General features: G+C 42.8%; 1 protein-coding gene and 1 long non-coding RNA gene across 5 annotated transcripts in view; one reads left to right on the top strand and one right to left on the bottom strand.

Annotated features, from left to right (window-relative positions):
* PSD3 (pleckstrin and Sec7 domain containing 3) overlaps window positions 1-22,909 on the top strand; it is a 206,900-nt gene that overhangs the window by 20,093 nt on the left and 163,898 nt on the right. For 2 of the 3 annotated variants that reach the window (XM_020801452.3, XM_072991975.2), the window contains exon 2: window positions 2,557-2,668. In XM_020801452.3, the coding sequence (XP_020657111.3) occupies window positions 2,557-2,668 (112 nt within the window). Of the gene's footprint in view, window positions 1-2,556; window positions 2,669-19,246; window positions 19,566-22,909 lie in introns of those variants that run through there. The other variant, XM_020801453.3, reaches the window with a different exon arrangement.
* On the bottom strand, window positions 14,708-20,196 carry LOC110083194 (uncharacterized). 2 transcript variants are annotated; one of them, XR_002301247.3, is made up of 3 exons: window positions 19,997-20,196; window positions 15,136-15,386; window positions 14,708-14,945 (listed from the first exon to the last, which is right to left on the bottom strand). It is a non-coding gene; the product is annotated as an uncharacterized LOC110083194 (long non-coding RNA). The 2 variants fall into 2 exon arrangements; XR_002301248.3 differs by lacking the exon at window positions 19,997-20,196 and adding an exon at window positions 19,268-19,362.

Here is a 22,909-nt window from a genome sequence, read left to right as displayed (position 1 = left end):
AAAATTCATTGCCGCACCATCCAATGTCATGCCACTATTCCAGGCAGTTTCCAACAAAATGGTAAACATAAGCATAACAGACACAATCTCTACCCCCACATCACATTAGTATAAAAAAAGTGACTCACAGATAATACAAGGTGATGGCCATGGACAAACAACAACATAAAAAATTTGTGAAGCCTAAAAATAGCAATTACAAAAGAAAGGTAAAGGTAAAGGTTCCCCTTGACAGTTTTTGTCCAGTCGTGTTCGACTCTAGGGGGCGGTGCTCATCCCCGTTTCCAAGCCGTAGAGCCAGCGTTTTGTCCGAAGACAATCTTCCGTGGTCACATGGCCAGTGCGACTTAGACACGGAACGCTGTTACCTTCCCACCGAAGTGGTCCCTATTTATCTACTTGCATTTGCATGCTTTTGAACCGCTAGGTTGGCGGGAGCTGGGACAAGCGACAGGCGCTCACTCCGTCACGTAGATTCGATCTTACGACTGCTTGGTCTTCTGACCCTGCAGCACAGGCTTCTGCGGTTTAGCCCACAGCGCCACCACGTCCCTCTTAATTACAAAAGAAGATGTCCTGAAATGCTTCTCTGAATAGCAAGGTTATTATGTGCTTTCTAAATGTCAGGAGGTTGGGGGGCCTGGTGCACCTCCACAGGCAGGGCATTCCACAGAGAGGCAGCCACCACCCAGAAAGTCCTGCTCCTTGTTGAAGACTTCCTGGCCTCCCTTGGGGTGGCCACCCACAGCACCAAAGCCTGGGAAGTGTCAATTGTATGGGTGGTAAATCTTAGGGAGAGGCACTCCAACAGGTCCAAGATCCCAAATTGTTCAAGGCTTTATATGTTATCATTAGTACCTTGAATTTGGCACAGATGCTTATAATCAATAAACAATTGGCCATATATTTTTTATTAGTAGTTCTTGTTGTTTAGTCCTTCAGTCGTGTCGGACTCTTCGTGACCCCATGGACCAGAGTGCACCAGGCCCTCCTGTCTTCCTATTAGTAAAAGTTTATTAGTAGCAGTAAGGCCTTAGAAAAAACTTCCAGAGAAGCTGATAATGTTGGCCTACAGTGCAATGCTAAGTATATTCCTTTAAAGTTGCAAATGTAGGAGTAGATGGAGAAAGCTTTACAGCCAAAGGTAGCTTTGTTGATGCAAAAGCTGTGAATACTTTGGACTGGACAAATCTTTAAATCCCTAGTAGCTGCTGGTTTTATAGGATTTCCACCAGTGAACACTGTTGTTATGATTAGGTTTACAGTTTCCACAGGGAACGTGTTTATCTGTTGACTATCCAGAGAGTCTGCTGCTCATGCCAAGCTTGCCTTTTGTTGTTCATAATGCTTTTATGAAGCAAGCAAAGAACAAGATTGGGGAGGATGTTTTTGTTGTTGTGTTTTGTTTTTCTGCTGTTCAGCATTAGAGATGCTGAGGAATATAGATGTTGTTGGGCTTAGGTCTGGAAAGGAGCGTGAGGGCTTTGGCCATACTGGTCTCAAATAGAAGACAAGCTGTAGAAATTCTCAACTTGTCCTCCGGCTTGGATTAAAATTGAGAAAGGAAAAGCAAATGTTATGCACTGAAGAGCTACTTTCAGGGCAAGCGCTTCTGCAGACCAAAGGCTCACCCCATCAGAAGCACTTGCCTGGAGAGTCCGGTTCCCAGCAACTTTGTTCTTTTATTGAGGACAGGTTCCTTGGGGAACCCTCTGCAAATCAACTGATTTCTTTGCACAGAGGGGTCCTGTGATGCACTGCCCTTAGGAAACGTGAGGTTGAAGTCCAAAGCAAACCCCTGTGCGAGCATTCTTTGGGCAAGACTGTCTCTAAAGGGAGTCTTGATGGTCATCTGGAATGTGTTCTCTTTAGTACTGTACCAGTCTTACTGAGGTACCCCTTCACAGTAGATGCCTATGTGAAACAATTGCAACAAGTGACTAAGTTTTTATTGGTTCATAAGTGAACAAACCTATCTATTTCCTAACACTTGGTATAAGTTTAGAATCACCTTGACGTGACTTGGATGTGGGGAGCGTGCCTGTATCTTCTCAGACCTTGGTGAACAGTCTTATTTTTGAAAAGTTAGACAGGCCACTATGTTAAAAGATCCAGCTGCCTGTTTCAGTATGTGTCAAGGTATGCTTCCTCTCAGGGTGTGATTTGTGGATGTGGCTTAGTACACTTTGAAAATGTACAGATAAGAGCGGAAATTATTCAGTCTTCTGAATTGTTCACGTGCATGTTTCCTGAGAAATAAGTGATCTTCCCAAGAAAGTATGAATAGGATTGCTATATTTCTAATGTATATAATTGCAGGGCAGTTTGTTGAAGAGTAGCACATTGAAAAAAGAGGGTGGTGGTTGTTAATTGGCATGAAAAAAAATCTAGTTTCTCTCTTTCTACGTATATGTGTGTTGTGAGAGGATCAAATAGCTCACTTTGTAGGTTGTGTCAAGGCGATGTGCTCTTGAAAAATTTCAGACAAGAATTGCTGTGGAATGTCTCACTATGAACTGAATGTGTCTTTCTTCTGTATTTTTTGTTTGTTTTCAGGAAGAAGCATTTGTTTGGGTTAATGGTGCATCAGCTCATTGCCAGAGTGTTGCCAAGGCCAAATACGACTTTTTATTTGGCGGATCTGAGAGTGAAAATATTTCAGAATCTGGTAAGTGCTGACCATTCTCCTCACCCCTTGAACCAAACTTGAAGCCACTGCTGACTCTTAGATATGGAAATTTCATGTAGCATCATATGGTCCTTTGATATTGGTTGACAGTTCAGTGTAAGTCTGCTGCACCCCTTACCTACAGTTGAAAACAAGTGTGCATAGAGGAGCTCCTGGTCTCTGCGATTAGCCACCCTTCTTTTCCTGTACACCAGCTTTGATGCTATCCTCTTAGCAATTCCCATGAGCCTTTTTGTGCCTTATTGAATGAATGTGCTGGGAAGCAATTGCTTGAGCTTCCAACCTGTGATGATGATGCAACTGATTATTGCAACACACCTAGAAAATGTCTCCAATCAAACTGAGAAGTAGTATGGGTCAGCCCCAGTTGGCATATATCATATAGCAGTATGCTAACAAGCTGTTACCCTATTTTACAGTAAGGGTCTGGTGAATCAACCTACATCTGGCTTTTGGAGAAGGCATTAATGAGGATCTGTGCCAGAAAAATCAGACAGCAGTCAATGCCATGGCCGTGGAAGCAACCATACTTTTTACTGTGGTCATAATGTTAAATCTGGAGGGAAGCTGCATAGGTGTACCCTGCTTCACCCAAAATATTTTACATGACAGGAAACAGCCCCTGTACTTTGCTTACTCTTAGATATTCTCTGCTACTCTACTAGAAAAGGCATCAGAGTCCTAGGTGGACAGGTATTGCTGATAACCGTCCAAAAACTGAGTCCCTTTATTGAAGACTTTCTTCTAAATCAGTGATTCCTAAACTTTTTTGAGTCGCAACCCCCTTTTATAATAACCAAGTAGCCTGCAAGCCCCTGCCAAGTCTGCATAAAAAGAGATTTTTAATAGGGTAAAAATCATCCCTTCTCAGAAAGCAGAGGCTTCTTTCTCCGCCAGATGGTATGTTTCTCATACATACTGTATATATAACTGTAATATTCCATTCCAAAAGGTTGAGGAAGAAATTATTTAACAAGGGCTACAAGTCATATAAGGCAACCCAGGACCCCCCAGGAAACACTGGGAGGTCTCCAAGAGCAACCCTCTTGGAGGTCACAACCCACACAGATAGGGAAACACTGCTTGAAATGGAGGGGAAGGTGGCTTTGACACCCAAGATGGCTTAGGCTACATTTTCCCACAGACCTTTTCTCTTGGCCCTCATCGGTGAGGATCGTGGAAGATGAAGTCTAAAACATTTGGAGGGCTAGAGTTCTCTTGCCTCTGTTGTAGATAGAAAGAAGAACATTATGGAACAGCCAAGTGAATTGGAAGGAGGCAGAATTACTACTCCTAAGCTATGCAACACATCATGAAAGATGCAGGGGAAGCTGTACTGTTGGGTGGCCCTGCTTTTTAGCCTTTGAAGCTAAACATGGAACTTCTGATACTTTTGGATTATCTGAACCATTCATTTGCAGTGTGAGAATAGGGTGTAAATAGTTTGTGTGTTATTTGTTGTCAAGTCTGTATTGACCTATAGTGACCCAAATAGGACTTTCAAAGTAAGTGAGATATTTAAGGAGTGGTTTTACCTGTTCTACCCCCTGCACCCCCCACCACAAGTTTCCATGGCTGAACAGGGGTTTGAACCCAGGTCTCCTGAGACCTAGTGTGTCACTCTAGCATTTTGCACTGGGTGTGTGTATTTGATGGCCACTCCCTTAAGGGATATTCCCTACTGTGTTATAACAGATACCTTGCTGCTGAAAAATGTATTTTTGAGGCAGCATGGAGTATAATAAAGGAAAGCAGAGTAGTAATTATTAACAACCCCGGCTTTAGAAAGATTACCAATGAATGACATGATGATTGTGAAGTGTTTGGGTTAATAGGCTTGCGGTGTGTCCAAAAGCACCTTTCTGAGACAATTAGAACAGACTGTATTTTCTTGTGAGACTCTAATGCTCTGGAGAAAAACAATTGAGTATTGAAGAACCACTATCAAGACACCAACATTTAAAGATACTGTATACCTTGCGAAGAACCTTCTCTGACACTGGTCCTAAATTAGGGAACTCCCTCCCACGGGAGGTCAGGCTGGCCCCATCTTTGCGGTCCTTCCACAAGCAGGCAAAGACCTTTCTCTTCATACCAGCCTTCCCTTAGTGACTGGCTGCCTAAGAGGAGGTTCTTAAAATGAGATTGTTGTGTTTTTGTTGTTTTTAATGTATTTTTTAGAACTGTTTTAACCTACGAGTTTTAATATTATATCTATTTAATTCTTTTTTTAGCATGGTAATGTTTGTTTTGTTTTTTAAGGTCAATATTGTTTGTTTTTCATACTATAAGCTGCTTGGCTCCTTTTCAGAAGAGTGATGGGGTATAAGTAAGCAAGCAAGCAAGCAAGCAAGCAAGCAAATAAATAAATAAATAAATAAATAGTTGAGTGTGTCGCCTGTGAGCAAGGCTTTCCACCTGGTATGTCACCATGTAATGTAGGCAGTTTTCATTTCTGTACTGCAGCGTGTGTCAGTGCCTGACATGCAAATATAAGTACTTGCAAACACATCTGTTTCTCTCAGGAAACGTGTAGAAGTCCAGACCACATGCCTGTGGTTTTTAACAAGTTGCATGTATACGAGAGCTGTGACTCAAGGTTTCTGAGGGTGTATAGATGAGTATTTAAAGGCACAGATAAGGTGTTCCTTGGGTCCTTTCGAGGAGAAAGGAGGGGTAAAAATATTTTAAATAAATAAATCATAAATAAGTTTAACATGTGAGACTCTGCTTTAGTTGTCAATCATGGTGTTGTCCTCAATTTGTGTTCTCAAGTTATTAATTTAGCTAAAGAGGAAAGAACACAAAAAGGTTCAGACTTGGTAGGCTCAGCTCTTCCAGTTTGTATACAGGAAGATGAGATTTAGGAAGATGTGCTTTGAAGTAGAGGTGGTCACCGGTGGGCTAGAGGCCAGGGACTCTGTGGGAGAGGTGAGAAGCTGGAGGCCAGAGGCAAATGCAGAGTCACAGCTGGACAGGGATCTGAATCCGGAAGAAGTAAAGTTCATTGGGGGAGCCAGCAGTGTGTATTACTTGAGAGACATGAAGGGGTCATGATCCAAGGCAACCACAATCAGAAAGAGTAAGCAGGAGAGCACGCAGAGTCCTTTCACTCCAAACATTTTGCACAGATCAAGTAAGTTGATAAACTGGCTAGTCTGGAAGGGCTTTATAGGGCCTAACTAACCTGATTAACATGGAAAACCAGCTGATCTTATTCAAGCTGTGAGGTCAGATTTCCCTTCAGCTGAAGCTGCAGCCCAGGGTATCTAGCTTCTGTAGTTCTTGCCAAGACAGGCTACAGGAATCCAGGTTGCCCTTTGCAAAGATGGCAGATGCAGCTTCCCTGCCCTAAATGAAGCCGCAGCCGCCATCTTTGCAAAGGGCAGCCAGCCTTCCTTTTTACATGCTGTAGGGAGATGAAGGGGGTGGGGGTAGGCTGTGTGGGGCTGTGTGTGGGAGCTGCCTATTGGCCACGGATCAGTTGATCGGCAGCCGGTAGGCAGAATGTTTTCTTTTTTAAAAAATAGGAAAGGGGTGTCGGTGGGGAGTGGGGGTGGAGGGGGTGGTAGCAGTGGGGAGTGGCAGCAGTGGGTGTTCTTTTTTTAAAATATGCCCCCATGACTTGACGAATAACTTTGTTTTTTGTCGTTTCATGGAGGCAACTTTGTGCTTTGTGAGTCGTCAACTTTTGACAACTCACAAAGTGGGACAACTCGCCGAAATGGTGAGTTATCCCCATCTCTAGTAGTGGCCCATCCATATCGTTTCAGTAGCTACCGTTTCTGTTTCTAACCGTAGAATGGCATATGTGAGGTGAGGAGGGGCTGTTGCATATTCAGTTCTGTGTGAGGAAAGTGATAAGGAGGGGCTGGGATCTGAAGATCCATGGAGTGGAAGATGGTTGCTGTCCCACGTTCAATCTGGCTGCCTTCTTCTGCTCATGAGACAATTATTTTATATCATAAGGACTAGTTAGTGTCTATGGTCAAATACTTGGCTGTGTTTTTCCAAGCCTGTGGAAAAGGCTTCACACCCCTCCTCATCCCCATAAGCCACCCACTCCCTATTTTTTTGGAACTAGAAGAAAGATGTCTAGGGAGAGAAAACCAAAGGGGCATTCATTCACTGTCAAGGGAGAAGAATGAGGCCATTGATTCATTAGTGGAAATGTAAAAACTTTAGTGTTCCAAGTCAGGAAAACTCTGAAGTGCCTCATAAGAAATATTTACCAACTCACAGAGCATGGCTTGTGTCATACAGAGGTTTTCAAAACTTTATTTGTTTATGGGACACTCTTGAACTAAAATTATTTCACTTATTTTCCCTGCTGCTCAGTAGTAGCACCATAATTGTAATACTCAGTACACATGGGTGCGCATGCACGCACACACACACACAGACACACAGAGGGAGGCATTAGACTGGATTACTTAGCAGTAAGGGTGTTAAAAAACTTGTAGTTAATGAAAGAACTTGTTGGTTTGTTATTTAATCTCTTAATTGGTTGTCTATATAAACAGGGATATATCTGAGCCAATGCAGATGTCTTTTGGAGATACTGAAGGAAGTTAATGATAATTTAACAGTTTAATAAAACAAAACAGTATCGTTAGAAAGGACATTATAATATTTCTTCTTTGCTTTGCTATAGCTATACACCAGAAGAAACATAGCCTAAAAATAGTGTGTTTTCAACTCTGATTGGTAATGATCAATATTTTGTAGGGTCACGAAATGAGACTAGATGATCACCAGATAATTAGGATAGCAAAAAGTCTTAGAGAGAGAAGTTAAAGAAGTTACTACACAAACAGGGACGCCTGCCAGCAGTGCTCCTGATGGGCGACTAGAAGAAGAGGACCTCGAATAAGACTGCCCTGCCCCCAGCTTGAAATATTTGTTTTAAATGGAATAGATCAATTAGCTAACTAGCCGTTTTCTAATTAAGTGGAGGTGTTATTTTAGATTGTTAAAATTACAGTGGCCTCTCTTGCACTTCTTTCTTGACTGACGGCATAGACCCTGTGCCTTCTCTGTCTCCTGCTTCTTGTTTAGTGATGCCAAACATGTGGCCCTCTGGATTGTAACATGTTACTGGATTGTAAATTACATCAGCCCCAGCCAGTATAGTTGTTGGTGAGTGTGTGTGTGTTTGTGTTGCAGTCCAGCAAAGTGTGGACAGCTACACATTCCCCATTCTTGTACTGTACAAGTACAAACATGCTTTCCTTTTACATGAGAGAATGCAAACAACTAAGTGGGATAGCTGGAATCTAAGTTGGGTTTGTTTCCAGTAGGGCAGCTAATCCAAAAATCATTTTTGCAGATGTTTCTAATTTACTACAGAACAGCTCCCCTTGACTGTTGGGACAAGGAACTGAATTGGTTCCTTGCACATAGATGAGGGAACTGGAGTAAATGTTCAGCTGTTTGCCGCACACAATGCTTTACTTTTCTGCTTCTTGGTTCCACCACTCTCTATTGCCATCTCATTGTTTCAGGATCCCTTTCACTTGTTTGTGACCCTTTTTGTTCCTCTCTTCCTTATGCCTCCTCCATCACTTTTCTTGGCGTCTTCCACCTGTCTGCTTCTCTTTCTCTCCATTTCCCCTCTGTTTACCCCCTCCATCTCTTACACTTCTGCTTCCCACTTCGTTTCTTTCACACTTCAAATTTGTTCTCTCTCCCCACCCCCGTCTGCCACAGCCAGATGTCAGTACAATGATGCTTGAAATGTTGGAACTGGAAATAAAAGTGACTAAGGGGCTGATGAATGAATGTAATGCATTTTTCAGGAGGCTGGAAATTGCCCTTTTGGGGGTAATCGTTAATTTCGGAGTGGTAGAACCACCAGCTTTCAGCATTAAGGGGAGGGAACATGTTCTTTTCCAAGCAGTGGCAAATATTTTTCTCCTCTTCATTTTATTATTTATTTATTTATTTATTTATTCAATTTATATGCCGCCCAAACTACCCAGAGGTCTCTGGGCGGCTTACAATAATTAAAATTCAATACAGCTGACTTGACTCATTGTTTTTGCAGACTGGTTTCCATTTCAATCTAAACTCAGAACTGGTTGAAGAAAATGCAATTAAAGTAATCATTGTCAGTGTCCTAAATGCTGGCAGGCCTATACTGACTTCATTTTGCCATACCTTTTGTTTCAAATTCCAGTGAATTTCTAAGGTGCTAAAGGAGAGGTCTTCTTAGCCCACCATGTATATATTAATAACCCTGCTTTCAATAATATTTGGTAGGTATAGAATTGTTGTCTTTCTTGACAGGCTCTGACTTCTGAAACTAATTCATAGCATTTCTGTGATAGCCACACATTAGGGCTGGGAATACTGTAGTGTGAATGATCTTTGATCTTGGTCTCCAAAAACACATGCTTACACTTAGGGGTAATAATTTTGCAGGTGCATTCTCAGTTGTGATTAGAATTGGTCTAATACTAAAGGAAAAACATGGATGTTCAGTTTTTCTCCCCCACCCAGAAAAGACTCAAGATTCTGAGCAGTCGTTCCTTCCCTAAAAACATATGTAAGATGTTCAGGAAATAGATACAATTGCAACTTCCCAATAAATTTCCATGGCTAAGCAGAGATTTGAACCAAGGTCTCCTGAATCCTAGCCCAACATTTTGTCCGCTACATAACATTTGTTCCCACCTAATGAAACTAAAGACAGTTTCTGACTTCCCTAAATCTACATTTGGGGAGATTTTTTCCCTGCACAGTAGCAGCTCCCAATCTATTCTCACCCTCCCGCTTTCTTATGAGTGTGTGTGCATGTGTGTCTGCCTTCGTGTGCATGTACACACCTTTTAGGGAAAGATCCCCTCTTTCTCTGTCCTCCTTGCAGCAACATCTGCTTCCCAGTTTGTTTTACCACAACCCTACTACCTCCTGGAATTTCATTTCAGCTCTTTATAGTTTACTCAGGCCTTGCAGTAGCTGTGTAGATGTTAACATTAATATTTCACAGTACTGTTTCTAGAGTAAATGTATCTTAATGTCTGGTCACTGCTTCATTTACTTATTATTTGGCATTCATAGAGCTATACTGTCATTTTTGCTATTCCCAGAGGCAACTGTTGTGCATGTTTTAATTCATGTGCCCAATAAAATCCCCCTGTTGAAGAACTTTCTGTGTATATACAGTGGTGCCTCGCACAGTGAGGTTAATCCGTTCCGGATTAACCCTCGCTGTGTGAAACATCGCTCAACGGGAAGTAAAAACCAATTGGAACGCATTAAACAGCGTTTAATGCGTTCCAATTGATTGATTTACTCACCGTTGTGCGATGCCGGCAGCCATTTTTTGCGCCCTCCCCTCGCTGAACGAGGGCACGAAAATGGCTGCGATCAGCTGTCCGGCGGGTCCAAAATGGCCGCCGGAACAGCCGAAATGGCCGGCCACAGCGTTTTCGCGCCCTTGGTAAGCGAGGGGAGTGCGCGAAAACGCTGCGTGCAGCCATTTCGGCTGTTCCGGCAGTGTTTTCGCGCCCTCCCCTTGCTTACCAAGGGCGCAAAAACGCTGTGCGTGGCCATTTTGGGGTCACGCGGTGGCCATTTTGTCAGTCAGTCAGTCAGTCAGAAACCTTTATTGGCATACTGAGTACAGTAAAACAGACAAATACAATAACATACAACTAAAATGTTCACTGGGTAACGGGTAGGAAGGGCCAGCCAAGAGCATATTTAGGGCTCTTCATTCTGCGAGACCATGCTACGACGTCTCTGCATGATGGCATATACGTATCTGGCAGTTGACAGGGTAAGTTCCTTAATATTGCCACTTAGAAGATGCTGCATTTTCCTCATATCATCCCATCCGGAATGGGAGGAGAGAAAAGCGCACAGATGGGACAGGCGAATATCCTTGTACAGAATACAGTAAAATAGCATGTGCTGCAGGGATTCAACCACTCCCTGACCACACGGGCAAAGTCTCAGTTCTATTGGTAAACCCTTGTACCTGCCCTGCACTATGTTCGAGGGTACTATATTGCATCTGGCAAGGGTAAAAGCCCATCGTTCTTGTGGCTGTTCTAAGTGATAGAGATAGCTCGGTCTACAGCCATAGCTGAGGGGCAACTGAAAGTGGAGTGGAGAGCAGACTCTTTGGGCAGCGCTGTGCAGAGATTGCCCCTCTATATCCAAAACCCTTTTTTTGATTGTTGGAAACACCCTGGAGGGGGGTATTGAGCCCAGTAAGTCTGGTGACAGCCCCAGGGTCTTGATTTTCTTAAGAAATAGGGCAAGGCCTTTTGGGAACAGACTGCCAAGAGCGCTTGGAATAAGATGTCCTTGGGTGAAAAGAAACAGATTTTAATCCAATATTTCAAGAATCTGAGCCAGGCCTGAGTCTCGATCTTGTGCTGGCCACCTTCAAGGCATAGAGCAGCATAGGGCACACAGTGGGTAAGACCAAAGATTTTATACAGAAATGTGGATTGGACTCTTTCCACAGAACTGTGTAATGCAGACATCCAGATGGGCACACCATATAGAAGCTGTGTAACTGATTTGGCATCGAAAATCTGCAGCGCAGCAGGGATGTAAGAGTGGCCCCACGTATGGTGGAAACGTAACATAGCCTGTGCCGAGAGCTTAGCAGACTTAATCGCTGCCCGTTGGTGAGTTGTCCAGGAGTGTCGATAATGAAAAAAGACATCCAGGTACTTAAACTCTCTAACCTGCTGAATATGGTTGCCATTGAAAGACCACGAGAAGGATTTCCAAGCTTTGCCAAAAGCTATGATTTTAGATTTCTCGAAGTTTAACTGGAGATTATTGCGCATCAGATAGTCATAGCAACCGATAACTAACCGCTTTAGGCCAACCCTTGTGCGGGAGAGGATAACCATGTCGTCCGCATATAATAGAACTGGAATCTGTATATGGCCCAATTTGGGGCTATGACCATTGATATTATGTAGGAGTGGGGCGAGGTCATTAATAAATAGATTGAACAGAGTTGGTGCCAGAACGCAGCCTTGCTTCACTCCTCTGTTGGAAAAGATCTGGTTGGAAAGGGCCCCCAGCATCGACGTTTTTATGCGACATGTAGAGCCCTCATGGAGTTTTTGGATTAAGAAGAGGAGCCTCCTATCAATACCCAGCCTGGCGAGCTTTAGCCATAGGATATCTCTATCGATGGAATCAAAGGCCCCTTTTAGATCTAGGAAGGCTGCATACAAGCGAGTATTGCGCTGAGAGGTATATTTAGAAATCAGATGGGATAAAATCAGGCAGTGGTCTAATGTAGACTTTCCTGCCTTAAAACCCGCTTGTTCAGGTCCCAGAATATCTTGATCTAATAGCCAGTCTTGTAATTTGTAGAGTAGATAACTGGCGTACATCTTCCCAGTGATAGCGAGAAGGCTAATTGGTCTATAATTTGCAGGGGATTTCTTATCACCCTTCTTATAAATGGGAATCACTATGGCTTGAGTCCAAGACCTAGGCATAATACCAGATCGATTAACGGTAGTAAATAAAGTAGCAAGCACAGGCGCCCACCAGTCGGGGTAGGCCTTAAGCAGTTCCGGAGGAAGGGCATCGGGACCTGGAGCCTTACCAGATCTAAGGTGTCCTATAAGTTTTGTTATTTCACTGGTTGTGACTGGGGCCCATTCCGGAATATCGCTAGGTGGGAGCGAGTCGGTTGGCAGTGTGGGCTTGCAGCTGTCGTAAAGAATGGCCAAGAAATGCTGTTCCCAAGTCCCAGCTGGTATATAGGGGAGGTCCTGTGAGTTCTTATTAAAAATAAAAGAACCTGAAACCACCTCCCAGAATTTTTTGTTGCTACCTGAGTTGATAGCCTGAGCTAAATGAGACCAGCGGTCCATTATAGAGCGATGGTGTAGCTTCTTAATGGCTATTCTGAGGTGGTTTTCCAACTCGAAATATTGAGAAGGGAGCTTGGAGGCCCTTGAGGATCTGTAGTTATTGTAGATCCTTCTCATGTCATGCTTCAGGGCAAGACATTCCTTGTCTAACCTAGGACATATGGCCGGAGCCTGTCTTTTCTGAGGTTGTTGAGGAAGTTGGCCAAGGCTAGCTAAGATGGTGTCTAATAGATTCTCAAACCCTTTGATGTGATCTTCGGGCTTTGATGAAGATAACCAATTGAGGGAGCCTTGCGGTGACATCTCTGGATTAATTACTTTTTCAAAGAGATGTTTTGCTCTATGGTTCCATTTGATTCTAGGTAGGATCAATGGGCACTCCTCGAGGGCGATGTTGGTCAGAGCAGTAGAGTCTGCATTGAGAGCAAGGCTACAACATAAGGGGAGATGGTCACTAGCTAAGGGCTCACCCACCCTGAATTCAGCCACGCATGGTAAAAGGGAAACGGGGATCAAGATATAATCTATTGTGCTGGATCCCCGGGGGGAGATGTATGTGAACTCACCCTCGCTGTCGGACTCTGTAAGGCCATTTAGCCAGATTAAACCTCTAAGTAGACAGAGTTTAGCCAAATGAATTCCCGCGTCGTTAATTTGGTGGTCTTTAGACTGCCTCTCAGCAACATATAGATGTAAGGGGGAAGCATCACTAAATGTATCCAGGACACGGTTGAATACGACCTCGCCCTGGCCTATTCTGGCATTAAAGTCGCCTGCTAACAGCAAAGGAATCCCTGGAAACCTAAGATCCAGATTGTCTAAGGCATGGCTCAAGGCTTCCCATTGACTGGCCCTGTGAGACTGAGAAGAGACTGGGGGCATGTAGACATTGGCTATCAAGAGTTCTTGGTTCCTGGTTTTAAGTTTAATGCCCTGGATTTTACAACTGCCATCAACTATGAGCACGAAATCTGAAGATAGGGAGTCAGCAACTAATATTGCTAGACCCCCAGATGGACGGCCCTTTGCCATACGCCTTTGTGCTGGAAGGGAGTATGAGGCATATCCTGATAGTAGTATAGAATGAGCTGCCCACGTTTCTTGGAGTAAGATAATGGTATAGCCTCGGAGGAAATCGCTGAACTCAGGGTCCTGCAGTTTCCTGTACCACCCCGCCACGTTCCAGGAAATCAGTCTGAGGTCAACAGATGGGCCAACGGAGGGCAAGTTGGCAGTATGTCAGTTTGCAGACAGCAGTGGGGTACACATCATCGGCTTCAGCGGCAGACTGTCTGCATATGGGACCACCCTGGATAGGTTGTCTGCAGCTAAGGTAGCCGAGGGTTCGAGCAGAACCAGTGGGACCGTAGGGCAGTCACTGAGATTCTCGTGGTAGTGAATGTCCACGCTCACCTTGGCTGGATTAGATGAGGAGCAGGGCACTTGCAGTGATGTCAGTGGTTCCTTGCTGAGAGTAGGGGGCTGAGAGAGATCACTGTAGCCTCTGTTGTCGTGTCCTGGCTGGTCATCCTGCATTCTTTGTGCTCCTCTGGTGAACTGGGCACCAGTAGACGGTGAGGAGGTTAGTGACAAGGGGCCCACTGGAGTGCAGGTAGTTGTAGGCAACACTGCCTGGGTGTATTCCTTATGTGAAGGGGTCCTGCCCTTGCAGGCTTCTAACCTTATTGTAGGCTCATTGGAGATCGACGAGATAGAGGCGTTCGTCCCCCGAGGGGATAAGCCATTTCGGCTGTTCCGGCAGCGTTTTCGCGCCCTCCCCTTGCTTACCAAGGGCGCAAAAACGCTGTGCGCGGCCATTTTGGGGTCACGCGGTGGCCATTTTGGACCTGCCGATCAGCTGATCGGCGTGTCGCAAAGCGAAGGTCGGTAAGCGAATGGCTTACCGACCTTCGCTCTGTGAATTGTGCCCTATTCAGGTGCCGTTTTGCGATCGCATTTGCGATTGCAAAAACGGCACCGTTGCACGATTTCGTCGCTCCACGGAGTGACCGTTGCGCGAGGCACCACTGTATATTAAATCATACTACTCCCATAGCTCAGAATTCCATATACAGTATTCTCAGCACAGATATGAGTGAGTTCATACTTAAGCTGTGAAGGCATACTGGGTAACACAATGTGCAGTATGACATCATAGTGACATTTTAAGTAGCATGAAACTGTTTAATATCTTGGTCTTACCCACCATGAACATTATAAGTGAGAGAGAGCCATTCTGAGTTGTAGCTTAGTTCATCGTTTGCAGAAGTAATTTGTTGTATCCATATTTGAGGATCTTTTCTTTCCAGAAGGAAGGGAACCTTGTTATGTAGGTATCCTTGAAACAGTGATAAGAGGCTAGGGCAGATGAGTCCCTTGGCAGGGTATAAACACAGCTGCAACAGATGAAGTATAAAACCCTTGGTTTCCTGACCCCAGTTGTTTTATCCGACGAAAGGTCTTGGGTCTTCTCTGGTAGGCCCGGTCTAACCCCCCCCCCCCCCAGGAAAGCCACCTCCACCTCCAGAGGACTCCCTGGCCTTCCCTGCCACCTATTTCAGTCCCCAAACTGTTAGTATACTTTACCTGGTAATGGTGTTATGCTTCTGAATATTTTCCCTCTTTGGAGTTGTCATCAATTGCCAGCCCTGCTGGTGATTTTGGTGGAGAGACACAAATGCAACATAAGCAGCAAGTTAGAATGAACTTCCCCACCCTGGATCTCTTGCTCGAGGAAACATCTTCTGGGGTCTTTCCCTCTCTCTTTTTGGGTTATGCTGACAGCGAGCCTCTGCTGCTTTCCAGATTCTTGTCTCTTGAGGACAACACGGCTCTACCTGAGAGAGGGGCAAAAAGTCTCTGCTGGACCAGATATTTATAAAGGTGATGAACTGCATCACAAAGTGGGATGACAAAGTTTGGTGAAGGTATTGTTACCTGGCAGACCAAACATGGGAGGCCTGCCTTGTTTTCCTTACTGGTAGCAAATTGGAAACAAGGACACAAGCATACAGAAAGCACTTGTCTTTGCTTTGGAACCATTGTTTTTAACATTCTTTGGACTATTGGGTCCAAAGCCTGGAAGGGAGCCCATCTAGAAGAAGGAAAACTCCAATTTCAAACGTCCACTGCCTTGTGGCTATATCTACTTAGAGTTAACCTCGAGGCAAAATCCGGAGCTGGAGTCCCGGAGGCAGTTTGTGTCATTCTGTCAACTCCTGCGACGTCGCTGAAACCAGTTGTATTGGCTCTTGCCTTTCCATTGGACTATTTCAGCGATGTGGAGAGGGGGGATTTGCTGCTTGGGTAACAGCCTATCCTCCATATTAATTTACCCAGGCTTTGTGCCCTGGAGAGGACACTCCAGCTTTGCGTACAGCGTCAAAACACGACGCTGTTCCAAGTCCTCCATACAGAGCATGTTACCATAGTCTCTCGAGACTGAAGGATGCCTATGAAGTCCACTTTGCATACAGCTTGTCACACTGGCTAGGACCTGCTAATTCAGTAGTATTTTGATAAGTACCATTCCTGTGTCAATGAACCATTGTGACTCTATTACCTGTATCCTTATCTAGACATGACTCTCAACACCATGTGGATAAATAGAGGGGAGATGTATTTAACCCCCTATGTCTGAAGAAGTGGATTTTGATCCACAAAAGCAGCTAAAATTGGAATAAAATGAGAAATCTTTAAAATGCCTAGACATTTTGTTTCCTCGTGCCCTCTTTTTAAAAACTTTGCCAACATCTATCAAAATAAATTTTAGCCCATATATAATTTTCCTTCTCAATTTCACGGTAGTTGCCTTGGAGCCAAAGTTGCTACTTTCCAGTCTACCATAATATAATTTGGGAGGAAGTAATGCTTTTTGCAATATCATTAGGTAAGCAAAGTGCAGTCCCTCAGATACTCCTGGACTGCAGTTCTCATTAGCCTTAGCCAGCAAAGTCAGTTGTAAAGAGCAAGGGGAATTGCATTCCAACAACATCTTGAGGATCCTGTATCCCTCATCCAAGTTTAATATATAGACCAAAAACCTGTTGAAGAAAGTAATGTACATAAGATCATTGTACAAGAGGTTTTATCTGTTCATTTGCCATTTACTGCTTTGATGGGCACGCAGTTGTTTTCCCATCAGGAGGATGTTGGAAAGTATGATGGATAGCCAGCTACAAAGATGGGTTGATGTGTGTGATTATACATTTATGCCGCACAGTCTCTATAGGATTCTGGACATAAAGTTCTTCAAGAACCTTAGTATTTATAGCACAAAGTAAATCTTAGTAAATGCCATGAGACTTATACCCAGGGAGTAGGATACCTAATCTTCTCCTGTTAGAAGAATAGCTGCATAATTTTATCTGTAAAGCTATAGCTTTGCAAAGTGCTATCCATGTGTCAGGATGGGGAGGATGTGACCCTCCAGATGCTGCTGGATTGCAGTTCCCTAGCATTGGTTCTTCTGGCTAAGGATTATGGTACACCAGTATCTGGAGTGCCACACTTTGCCCATCCGTTCTTTTTATGAAGTGTCCACCTGGATTTACCAGTGGGGATTGTGGCCCTCATCTATATAAAGAATCACTAGGCTTTGTAACTTTGTTGTATAGCAGAAAGACTCATTGTGAGTAAAATGGAATATTATCTATACCATCATTTTCTGATTAGTCTTGTTATCTGTTAAACTCCCTTCCATGCACTTCTTTCTCTTATGAGCTGTGGAATCTGTAATGTACTTTACATGTATGGTTTTTAATGCAAATCATTTCACTCTGAACGGTTGGTTGTGTCTTGCTGGAGAGTTTTACTGAGTCAACCAGAGCACATGAATTGAAGGAAGGGCTGCTTACTTTATGGGCTTCCAACTATACTGCAGCACTCAGAATGGCACTGATAATTTAATTTTAGATAGCTTAAACCACAGCAGTTGAGGAAATGGCTTCAGAGGGCAATGGCTGTAAATTCCTTGCATCTGTTTCAATATCATGTGAGGTATTTTTTTCTTGAGTCCAGTGCAGCATCTGGACTCAATTCAGGAAATAAATACAGGAAGGGAAGGGAAGAAGGCAGCTAGTTGTGTCTTTGTGAAGCCAGTTGCCTGGTTACTATGGCAACTGTGTGACCTTACCAGGTGCCCCAGGCCTAGCACTGTCAGAGACAGATGGCCAAACCCCTACAGGCTTTGCAGGAACCCATTACTGTAGTACTCATTCTTCCTCACTTTCTGGCTTCACATAGGAGTGCTAGGGAGACAGAAATGAAATGGCAGTGGCCATGACAGCATGGTGTCTGTGAGGAGTGGAGGGACCTGGAGATGCACAGGGCTGTAAGGATTGAGAGTCGGACAAGTCAAGGGATAGGAAAGGCCATGACAATAGGGAAAGGGGCCTGGATAGGAAGAAAATGGTCTACTGCCCTTGGCCCACATTGAGAGCCAAACTTTCAGACAGATTATATTCAAGCCAAAAGGAAATTTGTCAATTTGACGATAAAGTGAGATGTGTTATTTTTTTTTAAAAAAAAATTTGTAGGCCATGTGGAGGTGTATGTGGGGGAGAAGCGCTTTTACCCTCCTCCCTCCTCTGTCATTTTATGGTTTTTGCAACGTTTTTTCCCCCAGGCTCAGCTTAGATACCCCAATGTGAGCTAGGTTGGAAGAAGGCTTTTTACAACTAGAGATTCCAGGTTTTTGGTGGGAGAGGTGCAGCATTTCCTATAACTTTACCTCTTGTTTTGTTTTCTCAAGGAAATTTTATTGTGCCAATGTTTATACCACAAAGCTGGTTATTTTCATACATCATGTATTTGCATCTTCTTGTTACCCAGCTTTCTTTTTTGTTAATAGTACTGATGATTCCATAGTAATCCAACCATTCCCAATTCATTGGGGCCCCCAATCAGGCTTAATTGGTTTGCTGAACAGAATCTATAAAGTGAGAAACATTAGTGGCATTATCTTTCCTTGTCTTCTTTTTTTAAAAAAATCACAAATTTATGTAGAAGGTTTTGTGTGCTCTGTACTTACGCCATTGTATTCTATACTGAGAAAATTGAAATTTGCAATCTTGTAATAATACAAATTACTTTTCCTATTTGCATACATTTATTCTCCAATTTTACTCTTTATTTAATGAATGGTAGCTTAGGTGGTCGAGAAGAAGGCAGTAAGTGAAGCACAGCAGTGAAATCCCACACCTAATTTTAGGATATCCACCCCTTTCACTAGTGAGAATTTAGCAAGTACAGCCCACATACCTTGAAGTATATCTTTAAAGTCATAAGCACTAGAAGCACAGGCAAAACAATTGAACACACCTTGCACATTTTCTGTGCTCCCACCAAGTCACAACATACACATAGCCCTGACTGTGTTAAATGTCCATGCTTATACAAAGTGATTTTTGAGTTAATTTTATTGGGGCTAAGACTATAATTTAGGAACACTAAAGAGGGTTTATAGTGACACCCTATGGAGCTTCTTCTATTTCTAAGTTCATCATAATAAAAAAGTTATATTATGGTAGAATGCCATCATTGTGCATCCAGTGCTGTGTGGCTGGTATAAATGGATGTGGAATTATCATGGCTTGCTTTTGTTTAATTTCTTGCTGTGATGTTTTGCAAAGCAGTAAAATTAAAGATTGATGTTAAACAGTAACAGATATTTAAAATCCTATCTACTAGATCTGATGGAAAAAGAGAAATAGCTTACGGTGGTTATTCTGGGGTAAGCTGCTGAGGTGGGCTCATCTCCTTCAGCCATAGTCGGAATGAGACTGCAGTCCTCTCTCCAGTTTCATAATGCTCAGAATGCTTCTATTTGCCTCACTGTATGCAGGGCAGGGCAACCGGCTGCTGCTGCCTCCAGGAAATTTGAAACTATTCTATTCTGATTCCAGTTGACTTAGAACAGCAGCCACTGAATTAAGCTTGTATCTTTATTAGATAAACTGATGATTTGTGTTGTTTTCATTGACCAATGGGTAACTGCTGGAGCTACAGTAATCTCTGTGAGTAGTCAGCCTCTCTGTTCAACAAAATTATAGCTATTTGTTCAATTAAATGATAGGGTTTTATCGACACCCACACCCACAACATGTATGTAAAATATTCCTCTCATTTCCAGTATCTGTAATATGTTTGCTTCTTAGACGGATGCTTGATTATTTCACCACTGTGCTGCTTGTGATAGTGGTTATTTTGAGATATGGTCATTGACAGGCTATTTATGTATAGAATGGGATCATGTTTTTCTAGTGCTCCTTTAAGTTATGGGTTCTTATAAGTCCTAGTCCTTGGAGAGATGCCAGCTGTTTCCAGGCTATATTTGCTTTAGTGGCTCAGCTTTCTCATGCAGTCTTGCACCCCAAGGCATAAATGCATTTGTCAGAACAAAACTAACTTAAATGGGAATGGGGAGGAAGCATAGCGAAATGGTTACCTGGTATGCCTGTGTGCTTGTACGTGAAGCATTTACCCAGTTCCTTTCTGCTATGTCTGATTTTTCTGCTTCTCTTCAGTGGAGAATGGCTTAAATTTTGCTGCTGCTTTTCTACTGTTGCTTTTGAGGCAGTTACATTGGGGTTTTGGGGGAGGAAATATTGACGCACTATGCCCGTTACTTTAACAAGACATGATGCTGTGTGGCTTGATGGGAATGAGGGAGGAGTTTCCTTTAAAGAGCCTGGAGCTCTTTAAAGCTTTGCTACCTCAGTAGAGCAAGGGACACATGTCTCTTTGGCTTTAGCAGCAGGAGACTTCTTTAAAAAGGGAACAACAGAGGGCCCTTAAAGACTAGCAAATTTACTATAGATTTATTATAATATGCTTCTTGTTGAAGTGCCGCTGGACTCTTTGTTGCTTTTTCTGCAATAGACTTAACACTGGCTATCCTTCTGGAAATTTTTACATAGAGGGCTGTTCTTTTCGGTGGATGACCAAACTAATGATTTTTCCCTGAAGCTGGTTGTTCAAAAGCAGAGTAAAATGAGAGTGCTGCATTGCTGCTCTGATTCTGTCTATACGCAGTAAATGGGAAAATGAGATTTAATTTGTTTCTAGATTGATAAATGGGAAATTAATGCATTCTTACCTAATTTAAGCAGAGGCAGTACCGTGCTGCTTAGCACCAAATAATGACCAGACATCAGCATGGTGATTTTGAATATTCAAAATGTCTGATGTTACTTTGTAATCTTTACAGTGACTCTGAAGAAAAGTGAGCCTTCTTATCTCCACTTTGCAGAACGGGAGGGATGGGTGGTATGTGTGTGTGAGAGAGACAGAATAAGGGTTTATCAAGGACTGCCATTCAGCAGACATGATTTGAATCTGGGACTTCCATATTCATAGTTCAGCCTCCCAGCCATTTGCATTATTTAGTGCCTAACTGGTGAGGGGAAAAAGAGTAGGAATGGAAATCAGTCCTATGTTATGACTTGGGTTTTGCTCTTTTTATCGTTATTGTCATAGGTTCTGTAGTTATGATACAAGATATAGTTTGGTATGTACTGTTTCACAAACTCATATACAGTACATGATTTTGTTTCTCCACACTTATTATATACTTGATGCTTGTAGTCAAATATGGACATGGACTCAGAGAGATCTATGTTTTGAGCAAAAATTACTGTCAATATGCAGTTGTGAAATCTTCAGTGGCTCTTTTGCATTTAAGTTGTTCAGTAAATCCCGAAACAAAGAAAATCCCATGTCCCCCTTTTGCTCCAGTGAGCTCAGAGATAATAAAAGAGATTTGACAGACCTGCTTTAGCTGCTGAGATAGGATGCTCCCTTATTGGCTCTGAAAATAACAATAGCCTGAAATGTTGAGGTAGTAGAACTTTTTCTGAAATTGAGATAAAATTATGGGGAACACTTCACTTGTATTATTTTTGGAACTATTATTACTAAATAATTTTGTTTGGTCCAGACTTTGAAGTACATCAGTTTGATCTTCCTGATGGATTGGAATACACTTTATCATCTGTGTATCATATTTCTCAGCTCAAACAATGTACTGCAAAATGTGTATGTTAGAGTTTCCTGTTTTGAGAGAAAATATGTTTAGTGATTAATATTTTATGAAAGAATGTGTTAAAATGTGGACTAAATTCAGCATTAGTTCCAACTAAAGTAGACCCAGTGAATTTATTCTTATTAGGGAAAAGTAACATAAGTTTTGTTTATTTCAATCACTGCTCTAATTGAGACTAACACTACATTTAGTGTTATTTAACTAAAGACAAAAATTCATAAGGATTTTTGTAGTGAGTAATGGAACTGCACAGGTCTCTTAATGAACACACATGGGACTGTCAGGTACTGGAAGCAGGATTATATGTCCATTCCTTGCATCAGGTGCTGTTATAGACAGACTGTGGGACATCTTTAGGAGAGCTGTCTGCAAACTCAATAATACTGCTCCTGCCTCTGACTCCTTTACTTCTCATTTGCTTCCACGTTTCTCCATTGCCTCTCCAAAGTGTGGGAAATTATTGCACTTGGGTGTCCCCTGGGCAATGGCATGTAGCTAGCAGATCCTTCACTTCCAGAAACATTGCACTGGAACAGCACCGAATCAACCCACTTCAAAGATGCCAACCCCCAGATGATGGGTGAAGTTGAGAAGAAGTTTCTGCACACATCTCAAGCTCTGACCTCTTCTTGTCAAAAACAGTCTGATTATCTTGACATTTTAATTGTTTTTTATTTTGCCTATATTTCATGTACATCCATGATTTTGAATTCTGCAGCGCTCTTACACGAATAAAGAAAGAAGAATCTAGCATGGGAACAGAGTTAATAATTGTATTTCACTTCATGCAAACCATCTATTTTCTCAAGTCCCCTGAATGAGTAATAAATGAGAATCAGAAGCTATGCATAGTTGGCTGTGCAGCTCAGTGAGTTGGTTACCTTGTTGTGGAGCCAGAAGTCAGGAGTTTGATTCCTCACTATGGCGCCTGGGAGAAGAGCCGGTCTTGTGTAGCCTGGGCCATCTGCATAGTCCCAGAGCACCCCTAGAAGCAGGGAATGTGCCTTGGAAACACTAGAAAGAGCTGTTGTAAGTCAGAATTGTCTTAAAAGCATACTATTATTATTTGGAGACAAAAACTTGCCTTATCCCATTATTTTCAGGTTCTGATTGTTTATAGGCAGGTAGACACATGTACATGAATATAGCTTTACAATAGCTAATTGTTTCCAAATAATAGATCGCTGCTAGCGGTGTTTACTCAGAAAACAAATTCCATTGGGTTCAGTAGCAATTGTGGACAGGTTTTAGTATGATTTACAGTCAATTGAATATCCACATATGCTGCTCTTTAATTACATTGTTGAAATGTTTATT

This window comes from Pogona vitticeps, chromosome 2, assembly GCF_051106095.1.
Source record: "Pogona vitticeps strain Pit_001003342236 chromosome 2, PviZW2.1, whole genome shotgun sequence".
Taxonomy (NCBI): Eukaryota; Metazoa; Chordata; class Lepidosauria; order Squamata; family Agamidae; genus Pogona; species Pogona vitticeps.
Note: the sequence above shows the minus strand (reverse complement) of the source record. Positions and strands in the feature narration are given on the sequence as shown.